This window comes from Delphinus delphis, chromosome 1 (genome assembly GCF_949987515.2).
Source record: "Delphinus delphis chromosome 1, mDelDel1.2, whole genome shotgun sequence".
NCBI classification, from domain to species: domain Eukaryota; kingdom Metazoa; phylum Chordata; class Mammalia; order Artiodactyla; family Delphinidae; genus Delphinus; species Delphinus delphis.
In genome coordinates, this window is record NC_082683.1 from 105,468,813 (window position 1) to 105,495,794 (window position 26,982).

Here is a 26,982-nt window from a genome sequence, read left to right on the forward strand (position 1 = left end):
TCAAACCAGACTCAACCATATGCAGTATGCTGGAATTACTCAATACTTACTAAGGCATTAAGTGAACTAATAGATTTTAGGAAAATTTATAATAACAATTGAGCTACAAGTTTTGAGATTTGTGTAGTGCTTTTTAAAAAAATTATGTCGTTTCAGTTTTTAATTAGGAGGCATTATCCTATTTTTAGCAATGAGAAAACTAAGGTACAGAGTGTTAAAGTCTTCTCAAATGAGTGGCAAAGCCCACATCTTCTGGCATCATGTCCAAGGCTCTTCTGCCTTCACAACAGCTGTAGCCTATTAAATCAGGCATTCCTGGCTGACTTACTCAGAAAATGTATAACTTCCAATCTCAAGACATTGTAGTTAGCTGTTGTCTATTGCATTTATCAAAGAATATGGTGTCAAAGTTGATGATTCCTGAGGTCTATTTAAGGGTCTTAGGTTATTCTCTTGACTTGTGTCCCTTGTACAACAAAGACCCTTCTACCACCAAAAGGCTGCATAATGACATGGGAACTCAAGATAAATATAGTCTCTGGGACAGTGCTGAGTAGTGTCCAGTATCGAGCAAGGAATTCTATAATCTTTAGGGAAGTTCCATTTGGTCACCATGGGCACAACCTTCTGGGCCAAGTATTAAAATACTACTGGACTTGGATAGAGCAGTAGTATTTGATTTATCATGAGCCTATGAAGGCTCAATATCGTTCTCTGCCCTGAGAAAAAGAAGATTGTCCATGGTTCTTAACAAACGGCTTAAAACAAGAATAAAAACAAACCGGAATTAAGATCATTCAGCACCTGATACTGCCCCCAAATTTCTAATCCTCAGACATCCAAAGGCAGCTGTTGTTAGCTATAAATAAGCTGGTGACACCTTACCCGCTTCATGCTAGCGCCTGGGCATTCATTCCTAAGGACATTAGAGAAGCAAAGCTGGGCCAGAACCCTGAGCTTCCATAGTTTAAACGTCTGCTTTCTGCATGGGACTGTGGGAAAACTGGATACAACTCTGGGTAGGTAGCCCAGATTCAGGACAGTCTATGGGTTCCTGGCTGTAAAGGAGAAAAGCATTTCTGTGGCTATCCAAATAGATATTCTATTCCAGCAACCTAAATGGAAGGGACACTCTAAATTCAAATAGCAAGACAAGCAGGGAACTAGCAAAGCACTCTGGGAGAGCAGTCTTAATGGGAAAGTCCGGGGACAGATGATGGTGAACATGGATGCTGAGTTCTAAACCATTTGATGACTACCTGCCTTTCATGTGCAAGATTCTTCTCTTGAAGCTATAGCAGTAATGAAACCTCTAGGGAGTCAGGTATATTCTGATTGACAAGCAACACAAATCAGAGTTCCTAAAAGATTACCTGAAAAGTTGGAAAGAGAAGTTCCACAAATAATTGCAGAGAAAAAAAATACTTCATTTTTATTCTCATCAATGGGACTCTGAATTACTGAAACAGCCTTAATGGGTCCACTTGCTAAATTATATGACTGGCTCTGACTGGCCAATGCTCTGGTTTTAGCACTGATGTGGAGAATCTCAACAGCCATAATGAAGCTGAGCTCCGGCGCCAGTTTGAGGAGAGACAGCAGGAGACGGAGCATGTTTACGAGCTCCTGGAGAATAAGATCCAGCTTCTGCAGGAGGTGAGTATCCACGGCTAGGGGTCCCCTTTTACCTCTTTTCCGACTGCTCTGCCTCCTGGCATTCACCTTTTCCCTCCCTAAAGTACCCATGTTTGTAGCCTTTCAGGTTTTGTTCTTTTCTCGCTCTTTTTGCAGGAATCCAGGCTAGCAAAAAATGAAGCCGCACGGATGGCGGCTCTGGTGGAAGCAGAGAAAGAGTGTAACCTGGAGCTCTCAGAGAAACTGAAGGGAGTCACCAAGGACAGGGAAGATGTACCAGGAAACCGGGTCAAGCCCGACCAATACACTGAGGCCCTGGCCCAAAGGGACAAGTAGGTGCTTTTGGTGCTCTATTTGCCATTTGTCTTTTGCCTGTTCTCGAGCCTGTGTGAGTATATAGCAGCTGCACTGTTCCCTTTGGATGCCTTACGGTGGACCTTCACCATTACCAAGACTTTATGGTTCCCGCAAGTAAAGAAATCTCTTTTTAGGGCTGTGTCTTTAATGGTATCCATTAACAGAACTGACTAGTTGGCAATCAGGAGACTTAAGTAGGTATAAGTAGAACAGTGGTCAAATGGTAGCAAACAAGAGACATGGATTCACTTATTCACATTTACTGAGCACCAGCTATATGCCGGACACTGGGCTAAGCACTCAGGTTACAGAGATGAAAGACCCACTTCCTGTCATCAAGACACACATTACACAATTTTAATAATTTCTCTGATAGAAGTAACATGGGATGCTCTGGGGCGTATAGAATTGTCATCTATTCCAGGCTAAAAGAGCAAGGTGCCATTGAAAGTGTCCTGAAGGAGGTGAAATCGGAGGTGAGTTTTGATGAGTGAATAGGAGTTAGAAGAAAGAGTGTAGGAGGTGAGTGGCGTGGGGGAATCTCCTGTACAGGAGGAGACACCACTGAGGGGAGATACAGGGAAGGGCATATTTCAAGACGTGTAATTAGTGCTATGTAACCAGAGCAGAGGGTCTGGGGAAGACTAATGAGAGATAAGCTGTATTGGGAATAGGGGGTCTGATGGTGCTGGCTTTGTATATAGTAAGGAACTTGAATTTTCTCATAAAGTAAGCGGGCATTTGTTGAGGCCACCACTGTGTCTTGGTTACTGCAGCAACTTCCTAACTGTTCCCTTTACTTCCGGTTCTACCCTCTGCATTCCATCCCAATCTAACAATTCAGAGCAGCTTTGAAGTGGGAAATTCAACAATATGAAACTGACAAATAATTTAGCCTCTTCAATGCATGATACTATGGTGGCATAAAAAGCCTTAAGTGGTTTTTAACTGAATGGGTGAAAAACACACAAGGTACGCACAGTGACCAATGTGATCTTTTTGAGACACAAATCTGATCATATTATTGCAGAGCAATTTAGAAAGTTCTCCAAAATCTTTAGGAGATAAAATCTGTTCTTAGTGTGGCCATCAAAGCCTGTTATGATTTTTTTTTTTTTTTTTCGGTACACGGGCCTCTCACTGTTGTGGCCTCTCCCGTTGAGGAGCACAGGTTCCGGACGCGCAGGCTCAGTGGCCATGGCTCATGGGCTCAGCCGCTCTGCGGCATGTGGGATCTTTCCAGACCAGGGCACGAACCCGTGTCCCCTGCATCGGCAGGCGGACTCTCAACCACTGCGCCACCAGGGAAGCCCATAAAGCCTGTTATGATTTGACCCCTGATTTCCCCCAGACTCATCCCCTACCATGACCCCTTCATATATCACTGATGCCAGACTAGTAATAATAATGACAACTAAGGTTTGTTGGGCTCTTGCTGTACAGCTGAGCTGAGTACTTTACATTCTTGTTTAATTCTCCCATAAAGTTTAATTCTCTCATAAAGTTAACAGTCCCATGAGATAGGGATTATTAAACTTTATAAATGAAGAAATTGGCATTTAGAGAGTTATGTAACATGGCTTCAGGCATTGCTGGAATCAAAACCCTAAAGGCACAGCGCCTCCAGAAGCATACTGTGCTATGTCAGGTCCCCAGAATTTTGCTCATGCTCTTCCTTCTGTGGGAAACGTGTGTTTTCCCTTCCTGGTGAGCTCCTAATTTATTCTTCAGAACTCACTAAGGCATCAATGGTTACTTCTGTGAAGGCTTTTGTGACAGCAGAATTAAGTCTTTATATTGTTTTTTCTTTTTTTTTTAAGGAATTTTGCCTTTTTTTTTTTTTTTTTTTTATGGCTGTGTTGGCTCTTCATTTCTGTGCGAGGGCTTTCTCAGTTGTGGCAAGCGGGGGCCACTCCTCATCGCGATACGCGGGCCTCTCACTATCGCAGCGTCTCTTGTTGCGGAGCACAGGCTCCAGACGCGCAGGCTCAGAAATTGTGGCTCACGGGGCTAGTTGCTCCGCGGCATGTGGGATCTTCCCAGACCAGGGCTCGAACCCATGTCCCCTGCATTGGCAGGCAGATTCTCAACCACTGCACCACCGGGGAAGCCCTATTGTTTTGTTTTATATGCACATCCATTAGTGTACAGTTCTCTGTGTGGTGTTGTATTTTCTTCAGATCTTCCCTGCTAGGTTCCCTGAGACTGTCTCAGTCCAATAAATGCTTGTCAAACCAAAAACAGAAAAAAGAAACAAATGCATACTTGACAAGTAAATTGAGGGAGTTCATATCAGATGGCCTTGAATAGCTTTGTAAAGTAGGAGACTAGATTATCTGTAGAGACTGAGGGTCAAAGGGATGAAGGAGATATGAACTTGAGAAAAGTAGAGACATTCTAGCACAGATACTGTGGGGAAGTTGATACGGAGTCCACATTCATCATCATAATTATCATTATAGCTTGCATTTGTATAAAGTTTTTAAAGTTCTTTCTGATCCCCACATCTTAGCTAATCCTCACACCTTAATTTAAGATTCCTACTTGACTTTCTGATACGCTTCACCTTCTGCCAAACTATTTTCCTGCCAAGGTGCTATCACTATCTTACATGCACAGGAATCATAAGCACAGTCGGAAACATTTCATCTAGTACCAGCACATTTCCTAGGACAGGTATCTCTAGTACTCAAAGACTTATACACAGAGAAACAGCAAGATAATGCCCTGCACGTAGTAGGTGATGAATAACTGTCGAGTTGAACCTGTGGTTTATAGACATCAGCACAGCACGCATAGTCTTTGACAACTGAATTCTAGTCTGAATTTCCAGCCTCTTCTCCAGCCATTGTCTCTTCCCACCAGCCTTTCCCCCTTTTCCCTTCCAGTGACGCTTCCCCATATGTCTCATATCTTCATGCCTTCATTCCTTCATTTAAGCTCCTCCTTCTGAGCCTGGAAAATAACCCAGTCTTCACAATCTCTTCTCCTGAGCTTCCCCACAGTCTCCTCCAAGTCAAATGAATTACTTCTTTATCTTTCCTCCTGTAGCTCCGTGGCAACACTCAGTGTACTATTTGGTATATACCCCTGGTGTGGTAACACTTATTATATTCTATCTGTTGATGTAGCTGTGCCTCCCCATTTCCCAAACTCTTGGCACATACACCAAAAGAACTTAAGTTTCTATACAGCAGAGGTTGTGTGTTTTCCAACTTTATATTCCCAGTACTTGGTAGTGTGCATTGAGTTATATACATAACAGTTACCTAATAATTGGGTTTTGAATGGAACAACAATAACAATTTAAAAAACTCTACAACTTATGGCCCCTATTCCAAGAATTTTGTATCTATGGTCTATAGAACCATGGATTGGCTTCAAGAGGTCTCTGAACCTGTGACAATGTAAGCAAAAAATCGTTTGTGTATATATTTGGGGACTGGGGCAGAGAATACATGGCTTACTGAAGAAAAGTTTCAAAGAGTTCAATGATTCAAAAGGTAAAAACTTACTGTACTGGACCATGCTATCTTTGGAGTGGGCTGAAAAATAAAGGTAGCAATAGTACCATGGCTATAATTGTTCTTACTTTTTCTTTGCTCCAGAAGAATTGAAGAACTGAGTCAGAGCCTGGCTGCACAGGAGAAACTTGCAGAACAGCTATCTCAAGAGAAGCAACAACTGCTACATCTGTTGGAAGAGCCAGCTGACATGGAAGTACAGGTGAGATTTGGGCTGTACTTCCTGAGGCACAAAGCTTCATGCTTTCAGGAGCCCTACTTTACATTTATATGTATTAGTTTTCTATTGCTGTGTAAGAAATTACTACAAACTCAGTGGTTCAAAACAGCATGCATTTATTATTCCAGTTTCTGTGGGTCAAGAGTCCAGGCATGGTTTAGTTGGGTTTTCTGCTCAGGGTCTCACAAGTCTGAAATCAAGTTGTCAGCTGGACTGCTTTCTCAGCTAGAGGCTCGCTTAGGGAAGGTTCCACTTCTAAGCTCCCTCAGGTTGTTGGAAGAATATTTCTGTGTGACTGTAGAAGTTATGGCAGCTTGCTTCTTCACAGCCAGCCATGGAGAGAGACAGTCTCTTGCTTATCTCCCTTCTAGACACTCTTTTAAGAGGTTCACCTGATCAAGTTAAGCCCCTCAGTGTACTATCCCTTTTTGTTAACTTAAAGTCAACTGAGTAGGGACCTTAGTTACATCTGCAGCAACACCTCTTCACTTTTGCCATATAACAGTGCATAACTATGTAGCAATATCCCTCACCTTTGCTGTATTCTATTGGTTAGAAGCAAGTTACAGGTTTCTCCACACTCAAGGATTGTACACAGGTGTGGATACCAGGAGGTGGAGGTCACAGGTGCCATCTTAGGATTCTGCCTGCCACTCTAGTGATGTATAACTATAGAGAATGTATAATGTGGTTTTAATATTGAAGAGAGAACCCTCACTGCTGTGAAAATTATTGCATTAATCTATATTGTTGTTCTTGGAGGTTACCCCAGAGCGAACTCCCCTCCTTCATTCAACTTTTAATTTACTAAAAAGATACTTTCTGAAGGAACCCTAGAATGTATCTGTGCCCAAGCAACATACACAATTACTAGGTGTTCTTACAAATCTTAGATCAATGATAAAGCAAAACATGTGCAGCTTAATTTATTGGTCACATATACAAAGGTTGGAATCAGGGTAAAAAGAGCAGTGCTAAAAATTAGTATAAAGCAGTGTTTCCTCACCTTTCCTGTGTCGTGACAAAAATAGCAAATGATAATAAGAAACGTAGAAAAAGGTATGATTTACAACATAATCAAATTGCTTAAAACCAGCAACTTCTTCTCATTTTTCTCATTATCCACTGCTCTTTTTTATTACTCAAGTAATAAATAGCAATTACCTAAAAGTCTGCAAATCCAAATAAGCAAAAAAGAAAAAAAAAAGAATTACAGTTTTCAATAGCTATGATAAGTATAGAAGAAAGGCAATGATTTTGTACATTTTTAAAACTGAGCCCCTGCAATAAATTCACTCATTAATTATAATTTAAAAAAATAATGAATGATAATATTTATAAGGTGTAGCAGTAAATGGATGGAGCTTCTCACTTGAAAGTGACCATCCTGGGTGCTTAGGCCACAATGAGGGCAGAAGAAATCACTATCTTGGCTACACTGTAAACCCCTTGGACTCTGGATCCATTTTGGTTGGAAAGCTCTGGTTAACAAACTCAGGAAATGATGTGTATGCATATAATTTGATAGATATGAGTAAAAATTAAAGTTTATAGGCTTTTTGCAAGATACATATTGAAATGTATGGAAGATCCCATAACATTTTTTAATTAGGAATAACTTGGCTGGGAATTAGGAGAAGTAGGTTTCTATCCTGATTCTTTCTTTATTAACTGTATGACCATGGATACATCACTCTCAGCCTCCATATGTGTAAAATGGGAAAATTAGCCCAAACGATCTCCAAAGTGTCGTACAATTTTGACATTCTGTTCTAATGAGTCCAGCATCATTGGGGAAAGTGTATAGTCCCCAAGGTAAGCACTTCGAAAGAAAAATACTCACGTAAATTCTGAAATAAAATCATTCTCATTGTTCTAGTTTTATATTTACAGACATATAGAAACATATTTAGGTACACATACTTATTTTCATTAGTATCTTTGGTAAGCACTGAAATGGGTATATGTAGTTCAATATTTGCAATGCTAATAAGGGGAAGTGGGTTGGTATCAGCTTTTTTTTTTAACATCTTTATTGGAGTCTAATTGCTTTACAATGGTGTGTTAGTTTCTGCTTTATAACAAAGTGAATCAGTTATACATATACATATGTTCCCATATCTCTTCCCTCTTGCGTCTCCCTCCCTCCCACCCTCCCTATCCCACCCCTCTAGGTGGTCACAAAGCACCAAGCTGATCTCCCTGTGCCATGCGGCTGCTTCCCACTAGCAATCTATTTTACGTTTGGTAGTGTATATATGTCCATGCCACTCTCTCACTTGGTATCAGTTTTTAAAACAGACTTGAAGAACAGAAAAAATATAATTTCAAAGAGACTAAATTATTTACAATCTATCCTAAAGGAAAGCTTAGAACAAGGTTAAGTACAGCGTCTAGAGGATAATAACATTGGGTGAGCAGAAGAAAGAAATACATCGCCACATAAATTGTGCTAAATTGATACGCTTCTTTAATGTTGCCGGTACCTATAAAAATTTATTATTCTTGTTATTGCCCAACTCTTTGTACATTTATAAACCTGATTACATCATGCTGTGAATTCTGTCAATCAGTGTTTCCCAACATTTTTCAGAGAAAGTTCCGTTTCATAGGAGCTGATTATGTGTCTATGTTACTCTGAAGTAAAGTGGCTGAGGCTGGTTGGAGGTGATTACCTGTGTCCACCTTCAGAGCCTCCACCACCTGAGAGCTGAGGGGCTGGCATCTCAGCACAGTGGTGGGCCATTTTGAGGCACACTGGCCAGAATACCCAAGCTGGAGAGCTCTGCCACAGGGGGCCTCTGACAGTAGGTCCTCTCAAATGTGGAGGACAGAAAGCCTCCCGCAGCTCATTTTCTAGTTTCTCCCTTTGGGTCTGTGCCTTATGAAGAAAAAAACCAAAAAACTAGGCACCAAGTACTGCTCAGTGTGCATAGAATTATTTTATATTATCATTTCTAAAACAGCCCAAAGAAGCCAGGCCAGAGAGTCAGCCTTCTAGTGAGTGTTCAGATAATCCTCTGAAAACTTCCTTCTCTCAATGTGTGTCCAGATTCCAAAAGAAAGGAAATGGTTTTGGTCACTGTGCGTCTATCTTATATTCTATGGCCTAGACAGAAAGAAAGATTGAAATGATTTCTGTAATACCGTGGGAATATTGAGCCATGCTCAAGTGGTTCAGATTGACTTAACGGAAGGAAACATTCAAGTCCCAGTTTAGCGAAAGGATCTTGGTCCTTCAATAACGGATTCTAGTATGAAGTCTCCTGGATTTTATCTGGGGAAGCAGAGTGGTATGAAAGAATGAGCTCAGGTTTTGGAATTTGATCTCAGTCAGCATCAACACTTTTTACATGTATGGCCTTGGACAAGTTATATAACCCTTCCAAGTACAATTTCCTCCTCTGTAATGTTCATCTATTTGTAAGGGTTAGAAATAATATATGTGAAGTGCCTAGCACAGTGCTCAAAACACGGTAACTACTGTTGTCCTCCTAACTACTGTTGTCCACGGTAAATACTGTTGTTAACAACCTGAAAGAGAGTAAGGCTGTTCTGGGGTTTTTTTGGGGGTTTTTTTTGTTTTTTTTTGTTTTTTTTTTGTTTTTGCGGTACGCGGGCCTCTCACTGTTGTGGCCTCTCCCGTTGTGGAGCACAGGCTCCGGACGCGCAGGCTCAGCGGCCATGGCTCACAGGCCTAGCCGCTCTGCGGCATGTGGGATCTTCCCAGACCGGGGCACAAACCCGTGTCCCCTGCATCAGCAGGAGGACTCTCAACCACTGCGCCACCAGGGAAGCCCCTAAGGCTGTTCTTAAAATAAGTAGTGGCTAAAACAGACATAGTTAATGAGTCAGATATTGTAAACTTCATGCACATTGTAACTATCTTTGTCTCACAAAAGACAATGACAAAATTATTCAGTATAGCAGTATTAGTGAGATTAATGGTCACAGTTCTCCCTCCGGACCTGTTAGCCTTGCACATAGAAAAGCTGTTTTATAGGCAAAGACCAAACTCAAAGTTGTCTATTTGTGTTATTGCTCCCCAGGAAGACCACAACAGAGTGTGAATCATTCAGGGCAAATTGATCACAAAGAGAATTATATCTCACTTTAGTCCCCTAGACAAAAAGAAATATTGAAGCACATTCTATAACATCTTGGGATCATGTAGTCACACTCAAATGGTTCAGATTATTATAATATAAAACCTAGAAGTAAAGTCACAGGATTTCTTAAATACATATTCCAAATATAATTTAAAATATTTATCAATGAATATTCAACAACTTTTCTGTAATAATAACGTCAGCACAATATGGTAGCATTTTCTATGTGCCAGGTGCTGCTCTACATACCTTATATAATTAACTCAAATTAGTTTAAGCCTCAAAGCAATCCAGTGAAGTAGATACTGAACTACATGAAACATAAAAAGAGATTCATTTATAATAAACGAATGTTTATTTTAATATGTAAATTCTTGGGCACAACTATATTAAAGGATATAAAGAAATAGGCAGGTGCTTGTATGGGAAGTCACAGCTTCAAATGCAGTCTGGTGCAGGCATGTTATATTGGCAATTCCAAAATGGCAAGGGGGCTTCCCTGGTGGCACAGTGGTTGAGAGTCCGCCTGCCGATGCAGGGGACACGGGTTTGTGCCCCGGTCCGGGAAGATCCCACATGCTGCGGAGCGGCTGGGCCCGTGAGCCATGGCCACTGAGCCTGCGCGTCCAGAGCCTGTGGTCCGCAATGGGAGAGGCCACAACAGTGAGAGGCCCGCGTACCACAAAAAAAAAAAAAAAAAAAAATGGCAAGGGACAGTGCCGTTAGTTATGATCCAGTGGCAGTGCCAAAGTGAAAAACTCTTGGTAAATTTCCAAATAAACAAATAAATTAAATAATATTCCTTTAATTTACGTAGCAGTTTAACTCATAGAAACGTCAGAGTATATTAACATTGTGTTCATATATACAACAGAATTAAGTCCTAGGTCCAGATGATTACATAAACAGTTTGATTACCTGCATCACTGCCCAGTGGAACATTTGAAAGTCATTCACATTTTGGAATAATGCTTTGTCCTGCCCATTGCAAGTTATGTAGCCCCCCTAGCCCCACTCATCACTGAAACAAGAAATGCCCCCGCAAACTTCCAAAATGCACTCTAGGATATGGCTGCTCGATAAGAACCACTGGTCTAGGGAGACCTGGCCTTCAAAGCGTTTAAAGCCCAATAAGAGATTGGCATGTAAACAAAGAACTAAAATGCAGTGTGATAAATGAAGAGAGAGAAGTATACTCATAGTGCTAAGAGGACCCAGAGATGAGAGGGATTAACTCTATCTTTGGAAGTCAGAGAAAGCCTCACTTGGAAGTCAGCCTTGACCTGGGGCCTTAAAGGCTGAGTACACCAGGCAGAAAGTAGGAGAAGGGCATTCTAGGTTAGGGGAACAATATATACAGTGGTGTGGAACACACTTAAGGAATTGGAAGTAATTGGTGTTTTCAAATATATGACAAGTGTTGGAGAATGCTGGAATACATAGCTGGAAAGTCCCATAAATGTCAAGCTAAGGACTTCATGTTGTAGGCAATGAAGAACTAAAAATTTAAAAATTAAGCAAAGGTAATAAAAGCTTATGAGTTGCACTATACAAAGGCAATCCTGATGGTTGTTTAGACAGAAGACTGAGCAGATAATTGATGTCACCTTTTGAGATAGCAAATCATGGTTTGATGCAGCTAGTAATTGTTTCAACTAGCCCATTCTGTGAATTAGATAAAGGTAAAGAATATTGTAAAGCCAATTATAAAGCACTTTGTCTAAACAGTGATGTGTGACAACTTACTATTTGTGACACCTGAAGTCCTTGCTGTGGGTGTTATCTTTGCTAACAGTAGCAGCATCTTAGTTCTACTGTATTATACTCAAACCTTAGTCTGCCATGCCACTTCTCACCACAGGCGCCATACCTCTACAATGTGGAAGGCACAGGTTCAATTTTTAAGCCCTGGGCCTGCTCCATAGAGGCTGAAGAATTCTCTCATCGCCAGCAAAGCCATCCCTGGAACCCCTTACAGATGTTAGGGAACAGAGGAGCTTGAGTTCTGAGGCCTGAACTCCACCCCCCCCAACCCCTCACAATTGGGGACACCACAGTTGGACTTTAGAAGAAAGAGAGCCCACAAGTCATACGCTTCTAGGTGTGAGTTGTCCAGATGAAAAACACTCATCTTACTCCACCTCCCAGAGATAAATACTTCTCATGTGACGCCAGTATGAAAGTCTGGACTGGGAAATAGTCTCTGAGTACAGGAAGTTTTACTTCAGAGCCTTTCTTCCTCCAATGAGAGAGACAGTTTTGATAAAGATTATTTGGTTTAATTGATTTTATTATCCCTCTAGTTGTTTGCCTTTTCTATTCTACCAAAACGTTGTTCAGCATCCATTTTAGCTGGAGTGTACCTGTAGAATGCTCATGAACTTCTTTTATATAATTAATTTCATAGAACAACAAAAAGTGCCACAGGCTTGACATGCCGCGGATTGACAACACTCCGTGTATGCTCTCAGTCCTCCATGGCCGTTCGGATCGACGGCGTGTGGTGACCAGAGTGCTCAGCTTTGTGATGGCGCTGTCACGCTGCGGCAACTCAGGGAGTCAGAAAATCTAATAAAGTGCAGTTTACAAAGCGTTTTTCTCTTCCTTACTGAAGGTATCCACAGAATTGCAGGGAAAAGCTGGGAATCATTCCAGTTATTGATATTATTCCCTTCTACAGTATGGTGGAAGCTTTATCTCAAAGAACTTTTTAAATGAAACCAGACCTGGAGGGTAGGAAGGCGGGGGGCGGGGCAGGGGGATGGCGTGGGGGGCGGTGGCGTGGCGCCGAGGTAATGTACTTGCAAAGGAAATGTCTGGAGGAATTCTTGTTTTGTTTCCTCTTTTTTCTCTCCATCTTTCCCCCCAGTATTATATAAGCACTATTTATTAATGTGTAATTACACTGTGGTTGGCCTAAAAAATGAAACAGGGCAACAGAATTAGGGAGAAGCATCCATTAAGCCATCAGGACCTTCCTACTCACACAAAGCAGCAGACCGTCAGCCATTGCATTTATGCCTCGTCTGGAACCTAATGTAAATAGCACTGCATGCAGTGAGGCAGATTTCCTAAAATAGCAAACATTCCAGTGTTACCGTGGAGAGATCTGACGTAGAGGTTAAGGCAAGAATGCGCTCTAAATGCTCAAGGCAGAGACTGAAAACCTGGCAGGGATTAGCAGCTCAGGCAGCTTCAGCCAACGTCATGTAAGGAGAATGTTTTTTTAGAGCAGCTTTTCAATATCCCTTTCTTAAGCTGATGAATATTGAAGCTGGAGACTCCTTTACAAATCCTCATTCAACGTCACGGTCTCCCAGGCAAACCTTCATTGGTAACATGTCTCAGAAACAGACTTTATCAGATGGAGAAAAGAGGGGCTTCTTTATAGCTTTATTTATTGAGCATTTACAGTTGCACAGGTACTGTAAGGTGAAGGAAGAGGAAGACAAAGACATAAGGCTTAGTCTCTGACTTCTAGGGATTACAAGCTAATTGGAAGGTAAGAAAGTCTCTGATGGAAACAAAATACAAGGCAGGAGAGAAAGGGAAAAATCAGGGGCTGGGGTGGGCCGTGAAGACTCTGGTCTGTAAGGAATGAGTAGGATTTTAATAAGACAAAAAATATTAGGCATCAATTTATTTATTCATTCAATGATTATTTACTTAGATCTAGGAACATACTGATAAAAGTACCTCAGAAGAGAACAAGATGAGTAAAGTGTGGTTCCTCTTCTTAAGGAGCTTACCAGCCCTTTAGGGAAGAAGGCAATATGGAAAAATGACACACATATTACTATAGGAATAAAAAGTGCTTTGGAAGGTCAAAGAAGAGAAAGATGTCTTTTGAGGGGATTAAGAGAGGCAGTTTAAAGAAAATACTTGAAGGTTGGTTAGGATTTTGACAAGAGGAGATGGTAGTAATGGGAAAGAACATTACAAGAAGATAAGAGAGCGGTAGGGAAGTTCCAGGTAAGGCAGCAGTAGTTGGAATAGTGAGGATATGCAGGGGGACAATGAGTTTAGGCTAGAAAGATAGGGTGATACTAGAGTCAGAGAGCCTTGGATGGCAGGTCAAGAAGTTTATGATTGTGGGTAAGTCATTAGGTCTCCAGGTTACTATGCCAGAAAGTGATATATCTGAGATCTGTTTTAGGAAGATTAGTCTGGAAGGAGGAGTGAGTAGAGGAGAAAGAAGGTGAGAGGACTAACTATTATGGAACTCTATTAAGATATGAGGTCACTAGAGGGTAACCAAGAATGGAAGTTTTGTGCTAAGGCAAAAGAACGAAATAAAATTTTAAGATATAATAAGTCATTCATTCATTCATCCGTTCATGTAATCCAGTCCATGACTGTTTATTGAGTGCCTACCATGGCCAGACAGTGGTGAAATTAAGTGCTGGAGAAACAGTAAGAATAAGCATGGCAGAGTCTTTCCCCTCAGGGAGCTTACATTCTAATAAGGGAGCTAGTTAAATAACCACGTGATCAAACAAATAATTGCAAACTGTGATAAATACATTGGAAAAAAAAAAAGAGCAAGGATCAGCAAACTTTTTCTATAAAAGGCCAGAGAGTAAATAATTTAGACTTTGCAGGCCATAAGATTTCTGCTGTTGCAGCACAAAAACAACCATAGACAATACATGAAGGACTCGGCATGGCTGTGTTCCAATAAGGTTTATTTACAAAAATAGATGGGGGTCAGGTTGAGCCCACAATCCATAGTTCCCTGATCCTTAATAGAGAATTAGGAGGAAGGAGGGGGAGGCACTATAGTTAAGGAGAAGACGTCAATCAATCTTTCCTGGGGTAATTTTGAGATGTCCCTAACACATACAGGTGCAGATACAAATAGGTAGTTGGCCATTTGAGAGTTGAACTCAGAGGAGAATTCTGGAATAAAGATATTCTTTTACTGGTTCTGAACACCAATTCCAACACATGTATTGAGAGCAGGGACACTTCCCACACAGCACCGAGCAATTCTTAGACACAGAGTGTCCAAGAATTCAACTCAATTCTGACACTGTCTACCTGGAGATAGCATCAGAGGCTACAGGTTAAGGATTCAGTCTTATAAGACTGCCTCCACAGCCTTCCCACTGCTCCCTCTCCCCCTCCTCCCCACCCCTGGGCTTCAGACAACAGTTGCAATCCCAGTTTATCACCTGTGCTTCTGACCAGCAATAGGTTAGAGGTTCCAACAACCCCTCCTTGGACTTCAGACACCAGTCACAAGTCCAGATGTTACATGTACTACCGACTGTCTATAAATTTAGAGGTTCACATGACCCCTTCCTCGGGTTAGATTAGTTTGCTAGAGCAGGTCACAGAACTAAAAGAAACATTTTACTTACTGGATCACTGGTTTATTGTATCAGGATATAACCCAGGAACAGAGAGATGGGAGATATGCATACGGCAAGGTAATATGAGAAGGAGTGAGGAGCTCCCAAGCCCTCACCAGGCACCTCCCTGAATTTCCCCATGTTCACCAACCCAGAAGCTCTCTGAACCCAGTCCTCTTGGAATTTTATGGAGGCTTCATTACAAAAGCATGATTGACTCATTGGCCATTGTCGACTGACTCAGCCTCCAGCCCCTTTCCCTTCCCTGGAGATTGGGGTGTGGGACTGAAAGTTCCAACCCTCTAATCACATGGTTGGTTCCTCTGGCCACTACCGCCAAGCCCCGCCCCCCCAACCCCCCAGTGTCCTAGTGACATTCCAAAAGTCACCTTATTAACAAAACACCTTTATCACTCTCATCATTTAAGAAATTCCAAGGACTAGAGAATGGACTTGAGCATATGGGGAGGGGGAAGGGTAAGCTGTGACAAAGCGAGAGAGGCATGAACATGTATACACTACCAGATGTAAGGTAGATAGCTAGTGGGAAGCAGCCGCATAGCACAGGGAGATCAGCTCGGTGCTTTGTGACCGCCTGGAGGGTGGGAGGGAGGGAGACGCAAGAGGGAAGAGATATGGGAACATATGTATATGTATAACTGATTCACTTTGTTATAGAGCAGAAACTAACACACCATTGTAAAGCAATTATACTCTAATAAAGATGTAAAAAAAAAAAGGAAGAAATTCCAAGGGTTTTAGGATTCTATGCCAGAAAGGGGGACAAACCAAATATATATTATAAATCACAATATCACAAATACATATTGGAAGTTACTCATATAAAGGTGGAAAAGGATGAGATGATATTGAAAGAGAATAGAGGTGAAAAAGGCCTAGGACTGACCCTCATTGAACACCTACCAAAAGTTCATAGTGGGTATGACTTACTCTGAATTCACAAATTTAGTTTTGCAGGAAATATCACAGTTACTTTCTTTAAATCAATTTAATGTTACCCTGAGTCCCTATCCTAATCAGGCTGGTGGGAAATTAAATTCCATTCATTCGGTTATTCCTCCTCCCCACTCTCTCAGTTATGTGAAGGTGAAGGTCCCTGGGCTTTATCAGGTGTCAGAGCATCAAGGAGACTACTCTGATCATTGGTCCACCACTGAAGCACCCCGCCCCAGCACATACAGTTCTACTAATCCTAACTGCTTGCTACATTGGACTCTTTATGGAGCCCCTTGACCTCGAGTCTAGCCTCTCCAAGTCACCCAGTGCCTTCTCCCCCACAGGTCCTGCTTCTTCTGCAGGGCACTGATAATGGAGGTGGGTCCTTGTTACTCTTTCACCCCCTCCCCAGTCTCTTCCCATCTGGGGTGAAATCTCACCCTCTCCTCTCTTGTTGACCTCAAAGACACTACTCTCTTCTCTTTCCCACTGGGATACCTGGCTTAATCTTCAAAGTGCGTTTAGAATTTTATCCAAGTCAGGAAATGCATTTGACTTCAGGCGATCTCCGTTCTTTGCTCTGCAAAAACTCCCAAGTCAAGGGAATGCTAAGGGCCTTACCATCAGACTAGGAAAGAGGTAGGTAGGGGTATACAAGTAACATATCTATATCCAAAAATTTACCCTGTCACCATTTGGTTAGAGAAGAAATGTGAGATGAGCTGACAGAGAAGTAGATTAGGATCTTTTTGTACAGATATTGAAATACCAAACTAAGAGTTTTGGACCTCGTGCTATAGGTAGTGGACAATTATGGATCTTTACTATGAATGTTCTAGAAATAGTATACAGGATGATTAGAGGGGTAAGCTTCTAAAGCTGTGTGACATGGTTCAGGTTTCAGGTTTTAAGAACCTGAAAAGGACAGTGTAGGGAAAATGCAAAACAACATTTCTGAACACACTAGAGATGTTTGGAAATAGAGTCAAAAAGAATTTAGCATTTGTCTTGACAGGGAAGGATTCTGAGGAGTTAAAGGTAACAGCTCCTTAGTTTACAAGTTTACCCTATTGTAGAAAATGGCATGCCTGACCTCATCTCTCCTGATCTTTCTCTAGATGTTGACAATGTTAACTACCCCTCTCATTCCTGAAACTCTGTCCCCCTCTCACCTGTGTTTTGATTGTGGAAGAGTTCAACTTAGTTTTTTTCACTTAGTTTTTTCCTCAGTCCCCTAAATACAGCATGTCCCAAGTCAAATTTTGTATTATCGTTTTGCAAATGGACTCAACTCCCACATTTCTGTTTGTTTAGGCAATTTTTTTATACCAGTCTTCCAGGCCAAAAACTTTATCTCTATTTTTAACTTTTTTTTCCCTTCATCCTCTCTGCATATATGTCATCAAGTCCTGCTGCTCATTCCTTCAAAATGACTCTCATATTTACCAGTTCCTTTCCATTTTTATACCAGACCTTTATTATCTCACATGTGAATAATGGCAATGGATTTTTTTTAAACTTTATTTTTGGCTGCGATGGGTCTTCGTTGCTGCGCGTGGGCTTTCTCTAGTTGCAGTGAGCAGGGGTTATTCTTCGATGAGGTGTGCAGGCTTCTCATTGTGGTGGCTTGTTGGGAAGCATGGTCTCTAGGCAATGGATTTTTTTTTTTTTTTTTTTTGCGGTACGCGGGCCTCTCACTTTTGTGGCCTCTCCCGTTGCGGAGCACAGGCTCCGGATGCGCGGCCATGGCTCACGGGCCCAGCCGCTCCGCGGCATGTGGGATCTTCCCGGACCGGGGCACGAACGCGTGTCCCCTGCATCGGCAGGCGGACTCTCAACCACTGTGCCACCAGGGAAGCCCTAGGCAATGGATTTTTAACAGGTCTTCCTGTAACCATCCCAAAACCTGTCCCTGAAACTCCAAGCCATCCTGTTGTCTAATTTTCCTAAAACAAACTTTTCATCATGCCATTCTTAGCTTAACTTCATAACAGAAAGTCCAAATTCTTTTGCCTGCAAATTCTAGTTGCCAGTTCCCTCCATAGCATAGTGTCTGGCTTTCAGTTGGCCCTTCATATATTTTCTTTGAATGAGTAATTATTGAGATGTACAGAGTGTATGTATAGATGTATAGAGTAGGATGCACCTGGCCACTCAGATATCCCACAAAATCTTTCCCTTTACTGACAGGCTAGCATCATATTTAACCCAACTTCCAAGACTTTTGAGGATGCTGTTTTCTTTTTCTGGAGTCCTTTCCTTGGCTTCCTCCATTCTAAGATCCATCTCAAGTCCCACTCTTGCCTCCTTCACCTGTATCAGCTCATACTTAACTTTTTCTGCACTTACATTGAAGTTGTCGGTACCATTTAGTTTACCAATCAGTTATTCTGATTGTAGCATGCACATTCTCTCCCCTTCAACTAAACTGAAAGCTCTCTGAAGACAGAGAAAAAAAACAAAACAAAAACTGAGTTTGCATAAATTCTTGCTCATCAGTTGATTAACAAATATTTTGAAGTTCACTTAAACAGCTGTGGATATTTAATAACTTGAAAGACTGCAGTGTTTACTATTTTAAAATCAATTCTGCTGATAACCATATTATAGCAATCTGTAGTTGAACTGGAAATCTCCCAGTTTTAAAACAAGTGTTTTGAAATGCTGTGCTATTAATTAATGCAAAGCATGATTGTTTCTGGCTTCTTAAAGATTTCCAACCAACAGAGGGAAATCATGAACATGCTTGTGGTGTTACCATAAAGCCTAACTGGCTTTACTTTGATATTCTTGCATTTCCTCATCTGCTTTTGCTTCTCTGCCAGAATCACTCCCCCCACCCCCTGTGGCATAGTTTTTAGTAATTAGAACAGCTATTTCCAACATCATAACTAGGATAATGAAAGCTAATACAACTGGTTTGGGACATAGGGATTTTTCACCTCTTGGAAACTCCCTCCCAGCCCAGAATTAGGTCTTAGAAACACTACGACACAGGGAGTACAAAAGTACGGTTCGAAGAGAATCTTCCTGGGCCCTCAAATCTAGAGATCGAAATAGAGATAGTGCAAAAGATCCCTACCATAATAATACTTAGGAATCTTGTTCCAAATGGGCATATAGTTCTCTAAGTTCAACAATTTTGTACGTAGTTCTTCATTAATGGGTTTTTCCATTTATCTGCAGACCTTCTGATCGTTTGGCTGACATTTGTCTGAATACACTTTAAGAGAGTTCTAATTCAGTAGTTTTCAAAGTGTGGTTCTCAGCAGCATCTGCATGCTCTGGGAATTTCTTAGGAATGCAAATTCTTGGGCCCCTTCTCAGACCAACTGAATTAGAAACTTGTTAAATCTACCATTTAACAAGCCATCCAGGTGATTCTGATGCATGCCAAAGGTTGAAAACCACTGTTTAATTCAACATGTTTATTTTGTAGCTTAGGAAATTAAGGGCCAGATATAAGTGATTTGACTTAGGATAGACAGCAAATATGTGCTTGTGAATGCATTTATCAATCCATTTTGAGGGCAAACTGCTGATATATAAAATGAATCATTTGTTTAACTCATTATCGCTTATCATAATATGAAACCTGTTCTCAGTAAGATTTTCCTTTATTATGTAACTTTTGATAAGTTTTAGAAGTAATCATCCTATTCTAAATCATCACAAAAGCCCTAGGTCCCACCTTAACAACATGCTTTGCTTCAATCGTAAATGTATGGTGCGTAAATGTATATAAAATAATATTTTCCAACACTCATATGGATAGGAACTATGATGTTTTGAAGTCGCAGTTGGGCCTTTTATAGAATTTCTTCTGAGCTATATTTTCCCAATTTTCAAAGCTGTTCCTATGATAAAGTTATAGGGGTTACTTTCCACGAAAGAAATCCCTCAGATTAAAACTTTATGGGTAATACATATTTTTATACTAATTTACTCCTTATCTTTTTTAATTGAACTATACTAACATATAAAATCTACAGATAAGCAGTCAGTTCAATGAGCTTTAAAACTGTACACATCCATATAATCATCACCCCAAACAAGATATAGAACATTTTCATCACCCCAGAAAATTCCTTTGTGCTCCCTTGCAATTAATCCTCACTCCCCATAAACACTTTCTGAATTTCTATCATTATAGAAATGGTTAGACTTTAAGTTGTTAGACAAAATAAATGAAATCACACAGGATATAGTTAAATGGCTTGTTTCACTTAACATGCTTTGGAGATTCATTCATATTGTGGGTATCAGAGTTCATTTTTTTTTTTTTTTTTTTGCGGTACGCGGGCCTCTCGCTGCTGTGGCTTCTCCCCTTGCGGAGCACAGGCTCCGGACGCGCAGGCTCAGCGGCCATGGCTCACGGGCCCAGCCGCTCCGCGGCATGTGGGATCTTCCCGCACCGGGGCACGAACCCGTGTCCCCTGCATCAGCAGGCGGACTCTCAACCACTGCGCCACCAGGGAAGCCCCCCATTCTTTTTTATTGATGGTTAATATTATATTATATGAACATATCAAAATGTGTTTATCCTATCTTCTTCTTAGTAACACATTTTTTTCTTATCACAAAATCAATACATGCTTATAGAAAATTTTAGAATACAAATGAGGAAAGAAGAAAATAAGTATCCATAGTTCTACTCTCCAGACATAATCACTAATAACTTGTATATCCCCTTGAACCTCTGTTTATATAAGTTGTCCACATATATATATTTATCACATATTATAAAAGTTTTCATTTTTTAGGGTTCAGGTTTTACCACTCAGACTCTGATATAAGTGCCTTAAATTGGCACAATTCTTAGTTTTAACTATAGAATATTTCCTAATTTTAAAACATTTTAAAAATAATATATGAATATACATTCATTGCCCCAAATTCAAATGATACATGGTATATAGAATAAAAGTAAATGTTGCAGGCTTCCCTGGTGGCGCAGTGGTTGGGAGTCTGTCTGCCGATGCAGGGGATGCGGGTTCGTGCCCCGGTCTGGGAGGATCCCACGTGCCGCGGAGTGGCTGGGCCCGTGAGCCATGGCTACTGAGCCTGCGCGTCCGGAGCCTGTGCTCCGCAACGGGAGAGGCCACAGCAGTGAGAGGCACACATACCGCAAAAAAAAAAAAAAAAAAAAAAAGTAAATGTTGCTGTTTAGCTCCCCATTTTCTTGCCTTCCCATAGATAGCCAGTGTTGACTAAATACAAAATCTTGACCAAGATGATATTGATAAACCATGAAGTGCTGAATTTATTATCACATAATTTTCCTTGTTTCACTTTTTAATTTTTATTTTCAATTGATCTGTACAAAAGTGATCTTTTAGTTTTATAATACCAAATGATCATGTTTAGGAGTGGTTCTAGTACTCTAGTTTACTATCTGTTTTGAGATACTGTCTTTAAATATGTTCTCTGGGAGTGAAGAGTGCTGTCTTCAAATTTTCTTTGATTGTTGAGTGATCTATTTCTATCTGTTGGAAGCCTAGATATGTATGTATAGCTCTTTCAGTATGTTGATCTTTACTTACATATTCTTTACAAACGTATTCTTCAATAGTAAGTTGCCTTTTCTCCATTTGTACTGACTTGCTCTTGTATACCAACTACCCATATGTTGTCATTAAAGTTTAGAGACTACAGTTCAGGTGCAAAATCTTACTAAGGAAAACAGAATAATACAAAGTATTATTTAGAGTTTGCTCCCCAGGAGCACTTTGTTTCATTAATTACTTTGTTTCATTAGCATTTTCCCCAATAGGAAAACGTGGCTCCCATCCACATTCAAAGATGAGGCCTTGATTAATGTCTTAATTTGCACTTTTTGCACTTTTGAGTCCTTGCTGTTCTTTAGGGTAGTGTCCTGGCAGGCCAGAAACTACTTGCCTCTCTATAGATCACTATGGATTCCAAAGATTGTTACGATTGTTACTTAATTTCTTCTGACTCTGAAGCTCATATACCTAGAGATAATACCTAGAGATAGGCAAAAATGCACCTGTAGTGAGTTGTTTTTTTTTTTTTTTTGCGGTACGAGGGCCTCTCACTGCTGTGGCCTCTCCCCTTGCGGAGCACAGGCTCCGGACGCGCAGGCTCAGCGGCCATGGCTCACGGGCCCAGCCGCTCCGCGGCTTGTGGGATCTTCCCGGACCAGGGCACGAACCCATGTCCCCTGCATCGGCAGGCGGACTCCCAACCACTGCGCCACCAGGGAAGCCCTTGGAACTCTATTTTACATTCTTGGTTTTGGGACCAGAACATGCCTCTTTAGGTGAAATCACAGATGCAAAGTTCTGTAGCCTACTAAAGCCAAAGCTCTAAGGGCTGTTCTAATCTCTCACGATGGAGCTACTAAGGTTTTGATGATTAAATAAGAGAGTGATACAATTTTATGTGTGCAGAGCCCCGTAAAGCTTTAAAATTACTTTAAAATATTGCATTATATTAAAATAATAATATTAGCTATTATTATTGACATGATATGAGCCAAAATCTGTTAAAGCACTTCCCCCAAATCATCTCATTTAATGCTCAATAAGAAGTTGGGGGTTAATTATGGGCTTTCATCGAAGGCATCTGAATGTCTCCAGGTTCAGGAGTATGGGCTGTGCCCTGGAGATGAGGGTCAGAAATACTTTGACTGTTGCTGGCCTTATTATCTCACAAAGTCAAGTTAGTGAAATCTGGCATTATTGTAATTGGGAAACGTCCTGCTCTGGGAAAACTCCAGATGATTGTGTGGGACTGTTTTTCCTCCCATCTGGAGTTTGCATATCTCTCAAGCCAGGGAGAGAACTGTTTATTATAAACGGACGTTGACACCTCGATTCCACCTAGAGAGAGCTCCAGCTTCCCTCCACTCTTTGTGTGCAATCTAAGTTCTGTACCCAAGGCTGGGTGACTTACTACTAGATGATGCTGAATAAGACAAGATACTCACTGAAGTCAGTGAAATTCCCAGCTCCACTTCTGCAGACAGCAGCACTCTCTGATACTCTGGACTCTTGCTCAGATAAATAAGGCCTTTTGTTCTCGTGTTTGTCTTCCCTCCCCACCCCCAAAATAAGGCCTACAGTCTACCTGAACCTGAAAGAGGATTCGGTGATGGCAATCTACTCTCAGGTGTCTATATTCTTGAAAAAGCTCATTTTCTCTGTTATCATCAAAATCTTGGTTAACCAGCTGCATTCATGTGGCTTTTGTTGGACTCCTTCTCAGGTGACTGCTTTGTGCCCTCTCTCGATTTCTTTTCTAAAAAAGGGCAAATCATCCAGGACTGCTAAACTCAACCGCAACATCACGAGGAGAGAAACACTTGTCCTCTTTTCTAGGTGCTCCCAACAGTCGAGGGGGAGGTTGAACTGAGCCTCCTCAAATCCGCCCTACCTGCCACCTCCGGTTTATCAACCCATTCTCCCCGGCCGCTTGTGAAGACCCGGGGCCTTTTAATCCAGGCACCGGACTGGGTAGGGAGAGGAAGGGGAGTGCTGCAGGAGGGAGGGAGGCGGCGCGCAGCGGTACCTAGTGGCGCTGCCAGGCTGCTCCATCCAGAGTACGTGGCACTACCCGTGGAGAGAGGGGGAGGGGATTCGGCTTTCTCCTCCCCAAGCAGAGCCTTGGGACATCCCGCAAGGGCGGAAGGGAGGATCCGTGAGGGAACTAGTGCGCTTTGGGGGTGAAATTTTAGCAGATAAAAGTGGCCTAGCAGAGGTCGGCATCCGTCCTGCTCTCCACTCCGGTACTCACTGCTAGCCAGGTCTGTGCTCTACCGCGAGCAGCACTAAGTCGTTTGGGGGCGAGGGGACGCGCTCGCCACCCCGCATGCGCAGAACGAGGAGCCGGCCTCCTGGACTACGGCTCCCAGAGGAGTTTGCCGGAGGCCGCAGGCGCCGAGCCTCTGGCGCCATCTTGAAATCTGATCCTCAATCTCTGAGTTTTTGCGTCAGCCGCGGGCGGCCGCTTGTGGACCGCGAACCCAGCCAGCTGAAAGGGAGGACATTGAGGACACCACGGCTGGTGGGAGAGACAGCTGGAGGAGACATGGCAGGTTCTCAGCGCGGCCTGCGCTGATGTCACTCAGCATCCCGCCCCCGAAGTGTTTCCTCGCCCGCCCCCTCCCCGAGGGGCGGGGCTGACCACTCTGGTACCCAGAGCCCGCGCGCGGGTGGCAGCGAAGCGCCTCTGCAGAGTGGGGACCCCATCGGGCTGTGCCATGCCTATCGGAGGCCACCGGGGCGGGAGACGGAACGCAACCAAGCGCTAGTGAGTGATCAACGAGCAGCAGCCGCATCAGGGAAGCTCGGCAACCGCAGGAGGGAAGATGAAGGAGATTTGCAGGATCTGTGCCCGGGAGCTGTGCGGAAACCAGCGGCGCTGGATCTTCCACACGGCATCCAAGCTCAACCTCCAGGTTCTGCTGTCGCACGTCCTGGGCAAGGATGTCTCCCGGGATGGCAAAGCTGAGTTTGCTTGCAGCAAGTGTGCTTTCATGCTTGATCGGATCTATAGATTCGACACCGTCATTGCCCGGATCGAAGCCCTTTCTATCGAGCGCTTGCAGAAGCTGCTGCTGGAGAAGGACCGCCTCAAGTTCTGCATCGCTAGCATGTATCGGAAGAATAACGATGACACTGGCGCGGAGACCAAGGCAGGGAATGGAACGGTTGACATTTCCGGCTTACCCGATGTACGATACTCTGCACTGCTCCAAGAGGACTTTGCCTATTCAGGGTTTGAGTGCTGGGTAGAAAATGAGGATCAGACTCAGGAGCTACACAGCTGTCATGCTTCGGAAGGCCCCGGAAACCGACCCAGGAGATGCCGTGGTTGTGCAGCTTTGCGGGTTGCTGATTCAGACTATGAAGCCATTTGTAAGGTGCCTCGAAAAGTGGCAAAAAGTATCTCGTATGGCCCTTCTACCAGGTGGTCCACTAGCATTTGCACTGAAGAACCAGCATTGTCTGAGGTTGGGCCACCGGATTTACCAAGTGTGAAGGTACCCCCAGATGGAGAAAGCATGGAAGAAGGGACACCGGGATCCTCTGTGGAATCTTTGGATGCAAGTGTCCAGGCTAGTCCTCCACAGCAAAAGGAAGAGGAACCTGAGAGAAGTGCAAAGGAACTTGTAAAATGTGACTGTTGTTCAGATGAACAGGCCCCACAGCATATGTGTAACCACAAGCTGGAGCTAGCTCTTAGCATGATTAAAGGTCTTGATTATAAGCCCATCCAGAGCCCCCGAGGGAGCAAGCTTCCTATTCCAGTGAAATCCAGCCCACCTGGAACCAGGCCTGGCCATATCATGACAGATGGAGTTAGTTCTGGTTTCCTTAACAGGTCTTTGAAACCCCTTTACAAGACATCCGTGAGTTATCCCTTGGAGATTTCAGACCTCCAGGAGCTGTGGGATGATCTCTGTGAAGATTATTTGCCACTTCGGGTCCAGGTATACAAAATGGCTGCATAGTGCCTTTCTGATTGAAGTTAGCTCGCCTCAGGCTTCACATGATTTCTGTCTAGGTGAAGGTTAATAATATTCTAGACTTGAGGAAATTAATCATTGAGCCCATTTGTGTCCCCTTTAGTAAATGTGATTCATTCAAATAATTTGTTTTTCACAATCCTCTTTATAAGATTATCTGTTGGCTGTCCCATTAATTATCAAAATTGCACACCTTTTAAGACAAAAAGAGAAAGATTTCTAATTCACCTTTACCCTATAAAAAGCATTTAATCTTATTTCTGGCACTAGAACTCTTTCCTCTTACTTCCTTGTTCTATCCCCTACCCCCTTCTTTTTTTATTTTCATTTTTAGATTTATGAATGTTTTTCCTATTCGGTAAGGGAGTTAGTTCTGCTACTTAGCCCTCCCTAGAGCATTAAGCCTTTCATCGCACGTGTGCCTCAAACTGATTAGAGCTTAGGGTAAAGGTTTGGGGAAAAACCTATTAATCCACCAAAGTATTGTAACATCTGGGCAATATTTAAAATAAATTAAGAGGTCATTTGAGGACTAACGATGACTCGCTCATAAAACAGACTTGGGCAGTCAAGTATCGTCATTTAAAATGTTAAGGCAAAAACTCTTTACAGCCAGTTTGTATACTGAGCTCTGTTTGAAGAAGTTTGATATTAAGTAGGGATTCATCCATTATCGGATGATAGGAGAGTTTTATCCATTGTACTCATGAATTTCTTAATGACTGGAAGATGACAGTTGATCTTAATCTGAGCTGTTCATGTCTGCCCAGTTGATTTCATACCAACCTTTTAAATTCAGCTACTAGTACAGGGACCTGACAGATGCTATTTTGTTTCTACAGCAACAGTAAATGCTAGGTTCAATTAATTTTGTGAAACATCTGGCATGTTCTACTTGGTACAGATTCTCTAGTGATACCATTACAAAGGTGGACAATCTAGAAGGCATTTTTGGAAAGCTTGCTACCAGTCAGCATCATCTGGGAAACTTAGAGTTTCTAAATGAAATTGTTGATTGTCACTTGAAATTTTTAAAAAATAGTTCTATTATGTATAATAGTTGCATCTCAATTAGAAAGAGGAAATGGGAGAAATATTTTTGAATTTGCACAAAATTGTCAGAAGTAGCATATATTAAAGTGTTACATAAAAATATGACTATCCAAAAGTTTAAAACGTGTTTTCGTTTGTATAAAATGTTTAGTATGCCTAACGCTTGTGTACTTTTCTTTTGCTTCCTTTTCTTTCGTTGAGCTTCACAGCTAAATTTGGGCTTTACAATACAGTATTTCTGTGAGCAGACATAGATGTCACAAATTAAACATAGTGTTTT

The 26,982-nt window shown here is 42.1% G+C and overlaps 1 protein-coding gene across 29 annotated transcripts in view; it reads left to right on the plus strand.

Moving 5' to 3' along the window:
• PDE4DIP (phosphodiesterase 4D interacting protein) overlaps positions 1-26,982 on the plus strand; it is a 224,796-nt gene that overhangs the window by 109,037 nt on the left and 88,777 nt on the right. For 13 of the 29 annotated variants that reach the window (XM_060028050.1, XM_060028069.1, XM_060028078.1 and 10 more), the window contains exon 1: positions 22,277-25,613. In XM_060028050.1, coding sequence (XP_059884033.1) covers positions 24,489-25,613 — 1,125 coding nt within the window. In that variant the 5' untranslated portion in view covers positions 22,277-24,488. Of the gene's footprint in view, positions 1-1,532; positions 1,657-1,791; positions 1,968-5,600; positions 5,719-22,276; positions 25,614-26,982 lie in introns of those variants that run through there. The other 16 variants (XM_060028190.1, XM_060028207.1, XM_060028286.1 and 13 more) reach the window with 3 other exon arrangements.